This window comes from Loxodonta africana, chromosome 15 (genome assembly GCF_030014295.1).
Source record: "Loxodonta africana isolate mLoxAfr1 chromosome 15, mLoxAfr1.hap2, whole genome shotgun sequence".
NCBI lineage: Eukaryota > Metazoa > Chordata > Mammalia > Proboscidea > Elephantidae > Loxodonta > Loxodonta africana.
In genome coordinates this window covers 34,474,660-34,483,409 of record NC_087356.1, presented here as the reverse complement: position 1 = coordinate 34,483,409, position 8,750 = coordinate 34,474,660, and the positions used below count along the sequence as shown (strand labels likewise).

The window sequence follows — 8,750 nt, the reverse complement described above, 5'->3', positions numbered from 1 at the left end:
TTATTGTATTTTAAGAAGTAGTGGTCCAAAAAGGATTGGAAATTAAAGAAAAAAAAAAAGAAAAGAAGAAGAAGCTGTTCCTTTACACCAGTCAGTTTGAGAAGTACTGCTATAAACACTATCAGAGCTCCATAAGGCGGGTTGTTCACACCATTAGACTGGGGCCAGTGGAATGTATAGCGTGTGTAAAAGAGTACCATCAGCCCCAAATTCAAATCTTCCAAGTCCAGGGCCCACATTCTCACCACAAATATACTGGTAGGAATTTACATTTTGCCATTTTCCCCAAGGCCCGACAAAAATCGGATATATGCAAGATGTACCATATTTCCTTCCCTACCCATTTCTCTTCCTTAGATCTGGCTAAAAGCATAAAACACACAAGACAAACAACTTGAAGAATAAAATTGTTATTATTTCTGTCTGAGTACTTAGGCCATGAAATGCAAAGAAAACCATACAATGAGGGTGGGAACGAGGGATGAGAAGAGAGGATCAGAATGAAGAAAGCAAGTTGAGGACCTGGAAAATATTCTCTTCCTGGGTAGGTCTTCACACTAGGTCTCAAGTCCACGGTGATCACACCAGCCCAAATTGCTCTCCTTCCACCTGTCCTAGTTCTTGAACTGGCAAACATAGGGTAATCTCTGATCACAGTTATAGTCTTTCCATTTCAGGAATCCTGGAGAGACAGAGAGGTAAGGTGGGTGGGCTGGTGGAGACTGTGAACTTAATGTGGAGGCATTCCAGATTCTAGCCTAGGATTCAAAGCCACATCCTCATCAGTGCCCCAATCTAGGTGAAGGAGACACAAAGAAAGCAGAGAAGATAGAAGATGGGAGAAGAAAAAACAGCATTGAATTTAGTAGTTTAGAAGAAATCTCTGAAGGTCAGACCCAGAGAAGAGGAATGATGGGATGGGGAAGGCTGGGAAAATAGTGACTCTTATATTTATTACCTGTGTTTCGAGACAGGTTCCCACAATGGCCAGAGTTTAAGACGGTGGAGGGATCTCTCTCCCAGGCAAAGTAATTTAGCACATCCCAGCTACTCCACTCCCATCCACCTGCATTGGGTTCCAAGCCCTATAGAGTAAAGGATGGAGGCAGATGAGAGAATGGCCAGTACAAATCTCTGTGCATGATCCCTTTAGCTGGAATATCTGATCCCCACCCTATCATCATAGACCTGGTCTGCTCTTCCAGATGCTCCATGAGAAAAATTCTAGAAACTACTCACTTAACTATTTGCTCCTTTTGGTAAATTCCAAAGCCACAACCAGCAAAGTCACCCAAAGTAACATGTCACTGGTTAAACAACAGTTGGTGATTACCCTCTGAGCTGTAATAACTATGTCTGTTCTAAGGGGGCAAAAACAGGTATTCATTTAGGATCCCCACAGCACAAATTAAATAGAACTGTGAAGCTCAGAGAACTGAATTACAAAAAAAAATAAAAAGAAAAAACCCCAGGAACTGTGTAAAAGCTTCACAAAAGGCAGGTTAGTTTCAGATGTACACCAGAACCTCCACAGAAGTCAGCTCTCCAGTTGGCCTCAAGTCCCTCCCTTCCCACCAAATATTCCCAGGATTCCTGAGCTCCAGGGCTCCATAGAGTGACTTCCTGGGCAGGCACGGTAGACAGAGACTGAGGCTGTGTGACAACAGCTATTTGAGAGTTAAGAGAAAGGAGAGAATACAATCACACCAGCGTGGGGTCATGGAGCCCAATCCAGACGTTTGTGTAGGTGTTTGAAGCGCTCTTCACCACAGAAGCCACAAAGGATGCCTCAGCCACACTAAGCACAGACACGAGGTGTCCTGAGGACCGCTTCTGGCAGGCTATCTGTGTGGGAATGAAAAGACAGAGTGGGAATTGAGACTTCACTGGGAGAGCATAGGGGAAAGGTAGGCAAGAAGGGGGGTGTGCGAGTGATGTAGGAGCACATTCTCAGCCCATGTCACTCTGGAGAATGGAGGCCTCCCCTCTCTCCTATGGTCTCTTATGTACTTTTCCATTAAGACCCCCCATCTGCACATATACTACATACTTCAGCATCCACCCAGGTTTTTGGTGTTAGAAACAAGGCATAGCAGTAGGAGCCATAGGCTTTGGAGCCTCCTGGACACTTGATCCGAGCAGAGGAATGTTCCTTTGGGGAGTCTTCTTCACCTGTGGTACAAGGAAAATAAAGTAGAGGAACATGGTGAGATGGAGAGTGGTAATTGGGGAGGGAAAGACGGAGAGGCTACATTGGAGGAATGTCTGTGGGGCCAGTGCTTAGGGAGTGATGCCACGCTCCTCACCACTTCTCTCCTTTGGCAACTCTTTCAGGATTTCTTGATCTTGAAGTAGTCACTCTGAACTGTAGGCCATTTCCTTTTTTTTTTTTTTTAACCCTTCCCTCTTCTTCAATGTCCAACTCTTCCTGGATGACAGTCCCTACACTGGGGCCTCTCTATAACTCATCACTGACCCTTCATACTCTATCTCTTCAACCTCCCAACACTAATTAGAGTTCATGGACAAAATGGGAAGTCATCTATTCTCTGTTATTCAACTAAGAGATACTGCTGCTAAAGAAACTGTCGGCAGTTGGAACCCACCAGCTGCTCCTTGGAAACACTATCGGGCAGTCCTACTCTGTCCTGTAGGGTCACTATGAGTTGGAATCGACTCAACATCAACAGATTTGGTTTTTTGGTTTGGTTTGATGCCTCCGACAACTAGTGGACCTACAGGAAGAAGTAATGATGGGGGAATTGCAGGCTGTTTGATTATGTGGGAATATACCTCACCATTACCGCATGTGCCACACAGGTAATTTTCTCCTTGGTTCTGAACATTCACAAGGAAGCCAGTTTGAGAGGCAGAGAAATCTCACCTTGAACCTGGGATAGGAGCATCAGGCAGGAAAGCAGCATCCCGGACATGCTGAAGAGGGCCATGGGAGGCAGCATCTTGTCTGTGTGTGGAGGAGGCAATCAGAAATCATGAAGGGGAAGGGTGATCAGCCAGGGAGTGCATGGAGAAAGCTCCTCTGCCCTACCTCTTGTCTTTTCCTTTGAACCCCTGGAAATAAACTGACCTTGGTGACATCCATTCCTTTCTACAGTTCTGGAGAGAATTGGGAACTCTGTATCCCTAATGCCCCTAAGCCAACCCTTTACTTAGTCTGAACTGCTATGTTCTTTGAGGCTGGGGTCCTCCTGTACCTTTCCCGGTAATATGTGAGGGAAAACCCTTGTTGTGGGTCTCATCTTTCCACAGCTCCCACCTACCTGTCTTGCAGGGTTCTGGAATGGCTTCTCAGGCCAGGGAAGAGTTGGCTTTTATAGGAGGATCTGGAGGAGGATCATTAAAATCAATACCAGGAAGGTTTAGGTGGTATAGGGGTCATGGGATAGAACTTGGCATAGGTTCAAGGATATTCCTTACATGGGGAGGAGATTTTTCCCAGCAGAAGCTGGGAATTGCACAGATACTGCCTCTTTCCTGTTAACATGCAAGCACTTTCCCCAGAAACAGGTGAAGTTTGCCCTTTTCCTAGCCTCTCCCATAGGATCTGTTTTGATAAATTAAAGGAATTATGGTGGCCCTGTGGCACAGATTGTGCTGTGTCAGATACTTAGGAAAAAAAATTGTAGCAATGGATAGTTAAGAAAAAAAATCACAAGAAGTGTACTTTATTTTTGATCAATCTGTGGAGAATTCACTCCTGTTGGCATATGTATGAATTTCTTTCCACCTTTTCCTGTAAGATTAAATAAACACAAGGTAGTATGTAAAAAGAGAATGGTACAGGAATTGAAGTGTTGGTGAGGGGAGAGTGTTAGTTGAGTTGAGGGAAAGAATTGAAGCCAAAAGTAGCAGCAATGGTTCAGAGTTGATGCTGAAACATAACAACAAGGTGTGAAGGAAGCATGAAGTAAACTCTTAAGTCAATAGGTGATCCAAGATGGCACAGAACAGCAGATAAATAAATTTGGCTCCTAGTCGTCTAGGAAATAAAGTTTCACTGATGTATAAAGCTAATGAAATAAGATGAGACAAAATAAAGGAGACCAAAGTATAATTAGAACAATAGTCGAATGATGCAAAGAAAAGAAAGAATAAATCACTCATAGAGAATAGACATAGTTAATGGTGGTGGAAGAGTAGATGTGAGCCTATATTGCATATAGGACAAACCCTCCTTTACATTGTTCACTGCTCCGTGCTTCACATTAAGTTCATTGTAAATCTGCCATGTGGTTGCAGTATGAAAGCCATCCCTGTTGCCTTGGTACTGAAGACTGTGGCCACCTCCATGAGGGGAGACTGAGAAATAGTTCCTCATTCAGTGTAAATCTGATTTGGGAATTTGATACCTCAGAGGCACAGTCTTAGACTATAATCAGCTGATTAATGGAAATCCTCAAACCTTTTCAGCAAACAAGGTTGTGTTACCTGCTTATTTCATGTTGTTAATGAGTCTTCCTCAGATCCTGATGCTGGGTTCTTCTACATATAGTCCAGTTTCTCAGATTATTTGCTCGGCATACAGATTTAATAAGTATGGTGAAAGGATACAACACTGATACACAGCTTTCTTGATTTAAACAGGATAGCATTGCCTTTCTCTGTTGGAACCACTGCCTCTTGATCTACATATAGGTTTCACATGAGCACAACTAAGTGGTCTCTAATTCTCATTCTTTGAAGCATTATCCATAATTTGTTATGATCCACATGTCCAAATGCCTTTACATAGCCAATAAAACTCTGGTGTTCTCTGCTTTTAGCCAAGATTCATTTGACAGCAGCAATGATATCCCTCGTTCCACTTCCTCTTCTGAATCTGACTTGATGTAGTGCTGGAACTGATTTTGTATTATCTTCAGGAAAAATTTCACTTGGGTGTGATATTAATGATGTTGTTCAATAATTTCCACATTCTGTTGAATCGCTTTTCTTTGGAATGAGCACAAATACGAATCTCTTCCAGTTGGTTGGCCAGGTAGCTGTCTTCCAAATTTCCTGGCATAGACAAGTTAGTGCTTCCAGCATTGCATCTGTTTGTTTAAACATCTCAATTGGTATTACATCAATTCCTGGGGCCTTGTTTTTCACTGATCCCTTCAGTGCAGCTTGGACTTATTCCTTCAATGCCATCAGTTCTTGATCATTTACTACTTCCTGAAATGGTTGAACATTGATCAAATCTTTTTGGTACAGTGACTGTGTATTCTTTCCATCTTCTTTTGATGCTTCCTGTTTTATTCCATTTTTTGCCCATAGAATTCTTCAATATTCCAACTGATGGCTTGATTTTTTTCTTCCTTCTTTCAGGTTGAGGAATGCTGAGTGTGTTCTTCCTTTTGGTTTTCTAACTCCAGGTCTTTGCACTTGTCATTATAATACTTTATTCTGTCCTCTCCAGTCACCCTTTGAAATCTTCTGTTCAGATCTTTTATTTCATAGTTTCTTCCATTTGTTTTTGTTACTTGAAATTCAGATGCAAGTTTCAGAGTATCTTCTGACATCCGTTTTGGTCTTTTCTTTTTTTCCTGTTTTTTTAATGACCTACTTTCTTCATTTATGTGCTTGATATCATTCCATAACTCATCTGGTCTTTGGTTGTTTATGTTCAATATGTCAAATCTAGCAGTGGTTTCTAAATGCAGGTGGGATATACTCAAGGTCATATTTTGGCTCTCGTGTCTTTGGTTTAATTTTCTTCAGCTTCAACTTGAACTTACATATGAGCAACTGATGGTCTGTTAGACTGTCAGTCCCTGGCCTTGTTCCAACTGATGATATTGAGCCTCTCCATTGTCTCTTTCCACAGAAGTATTTGATTTGAATCCTGTGTATTCCGTCTGGCAAAGCCTCCATGTATGGTAGCTGTTTATGTTGTCAAAAAAAAAGGTATTTGCCATGAATAAGTCATTGGTCTTGCAAAATTCTATCATGCGACCGCTTTTCTATCACCAAGACCATATTTTCCAACTTCCAATCCTTCTTTGTTTCCAGCTTTTCAATCCAGTCACCAGTAATTATCAATGGGTGTTGATTACATGTTTGATCAATTTCAAACTGCAGAAGCTGACAAAACTCTTCTATTTCTTCATCTTGTACCTAAATGGTTGTTGTGTAAATTTGAATAATAGTCATATTAACTGGTCTTCCCTGTAGGCGTGTGGCTATCATCCTATCACTGAGGGTGATGTACTTCAGATAGATTGTGAAATGTCCTTTTTGACCATGAATGCGACTCCATTCCTTTTCAATTTGTCATTCTGGACATAGTGAACCATATTATTATCCAATTCAAAATGGCCAATACCAGCACATTTCAGCTCACTAATGCCTAAGATATAGATCTTTGTGCATTCCATTCATTTTCGATGACTTCAAGGTTTCCTAGATTCATACTTCATATATTCCACATCCTGGTTATTAATGGATGTTTGTAGCTGTTACTTCTCATTTCAAGTCAAACCACATCAGCAAATGAAGGTCTCGAAAACTTTAGTCCATCCAACTCATTAATGTCAACTCCACTTTGAGGAGGCAGCTTCTCCCCAGCCATATTTTGAGTGCCTTCCAACCTGAGGAACTCGTCTTCCGGCACTATATCAAACAATGTTCCATAGCTCTTCACAAGGTTTCCTCTGGGCAATTTTTTCAGAAGTAGACTGCCAGGTTCTTCTTCCTAGCGTGTCTTAGTCTGGAAGCTCAGCTGAAAACTGTTCACATTAGTTGACATTGCTGATATTTAAAATACTGGTGGCATAGCTTCCAGCATCACAGTAACACATAAGCCACCACAGTACAATAAACTGACAGACAAGTAGTGGTGGGCCAAGGGACACCCTGGAAAACAGAGTTTTTTAGAGTTACTGCTCCCATACTAAAATGTCAGACAATCTTTGGGAAATCCATCTTCTTAACTTATTACATCAGAGGGATCATTTGTGAGCAATCTTTGGTAAAAGTAAACTATCATGAAACCAGTCTGTAAATAGAACCATTAGTGATAATGTTAACTCTAATGATTTCGTCTTGGCTATTAGAAAAAAATAAAATAAAAAATAAAAATTTTTATTAGAAAAATAATGGTTTATTAGAAAAATGACTTATTTCCAAAATAAGAACACAAGTACTCATTGGTCTCTCCTTGTAAAGAATGAATATTTGAAGAAATCAAATGTACTTTATATCATATAATACTTTAGAATAAATAACTTTGTTTAAAGAATGACTGTTAAGCTCTGTGAGCTCAGCCCTATGGGACTTTAGAAAGAAGAACTCTTTGATTACAAGACTTAACTTCTAAACATGGCAACTATCATATATATGAGATTACCAGGGGAGAATCTAGTCACTAAAGGGCCACATTTTCTAGAAAATCTTTAAAAAATTGGTAGAGCTTAACGAGTTTTTTTTTTTTTTTTTCCTGATAACTCCTTGTTCTAGGGGCCATTTGACCCAGTAGAAAGACCAAACATATATAATAAACCCAAACCCATTGCCGTTGAGTTGATTCTGACTCATAGTGACTCTATAGGACAAAGTAGAACTGCCCCATAGAGTTTCCAAGGAGTTCCTGGTGGATTTGAACTGCTGACCTTTTGGTTAGCAGCCGAACTCTTAACCACTATGACACCAGGGTTTCCAAGCATATGTAATAAGACACTGAAATTTGGGCTAAATCAAAGAGCAGAATACCAACTGCTGGTCAATGCGGATATATATCCTATGTAGGATGGTACTCTGAAGGTCAACATTTTTAGAGACCAGATTTCTAAAAGAAAAAAATAAATAAAAATAAGGAATCAGGAGCAGGAGAAATACAGATCAAATGATTGTAGGACCCTCAATATATCTGATCTTGTGGGTTGGTTAGAGTTAAAAACTCAGAGTAAAGGAACATTTGTTTTTTGAGCCTCACGTTTCTTGACCTGAAGTGGGAATAATAGGAAGTAAAGAAATTGCATAGAAAATACTTCTCAAAACGTGGCATGTGACGTACAAGATTTTCCTTTTTCACAATTCTCTCCTCCTCTTTATGTTTCTCAGATCAACCTTAACTGCTTAGTGGAGAATGGTGATTTCAATAAGATTCTATTGTAATGGAAGGGAGGACCAAGAGTTAAGTCAGAAGCAAAATGGGGACACCAGCCTGAGGATGAGACAGAAAGAGAACGTTAGGTAAGGGAGGTCACTAAGTTGTAGTAAGAAAAGGAATGGTGGAGGCAGGGCCAAGACGGCAGAGTAGTCAGATGCTTCTTGTGGTTACTCTTACAACAAAGACCCAAATAAACAAGTGAATAGATTATATATGACAACCTAAGAGCCCTGAACATCAAAGACAATGTTGAGGAATTGGACTGAGGAACAGGCAGAAAGAGACACTTTAGAAGCAGCAAAGAAGTACCAGACATGGCCTAGCTGGCACCCTGAAGTTTGGACCATTTTGAGCATGTGGGCTGAAGTAAGCAGTAGCACTCGGGGTGCATTTTTCCCACGTTGAGAGAAACTGAACGGTGGAGAGTCTGCATAAGCCTCCAGAACCAGGAGGAAGTGGCACCAGATATTTGAAAGTTAAGTGTAAGTGTCTAACCTACCATGAGGGATCAAAACAACACTTCCCCCTCTGAGAAGTGCCTCTCTTCCCCTCACCTACCCCCTTCCCACTCTGCCCTGGTGCCAGTATTTGATAAAGGACCAAAGTCCATTAAATGGGGAAAAGACAGTCTCTTTAA

The 8,750-nt window shown here is 41.0% G+C and overlaps 1 protein-coding gene across 1 annotated transcript; it reads right to left on the bottom strand.

The window, feature by feature from the left end:
- Window positions 1–488: 488 nt before the first annotated feature.
- On the bottom strand, window positions 489–2,960 carry LOC100660982 (regenerating islet-derived protein 3-gamma-like). The gene is made up of 5 exons (XM_003413705.3): window positions 2,885–2,960; window positions 2,051–2,172; window positions 1,708–1,845; window positions 959–1,085; window positions 489–682 (listed from the first exon to the last, which is right to left on the bottom strand). The coding sequence occupies exons 1-5, from the start codon at window positions 2,958–2,960 to the stop codon at window positions 615–617; spliced, it is 531 nt and encodes a 176-aa protein (XP_003413753.2). The 3' UTR covers window positions 489–614.
- Window positions 2,961–8,750: the final 5,790 nt, after the last annotated feature.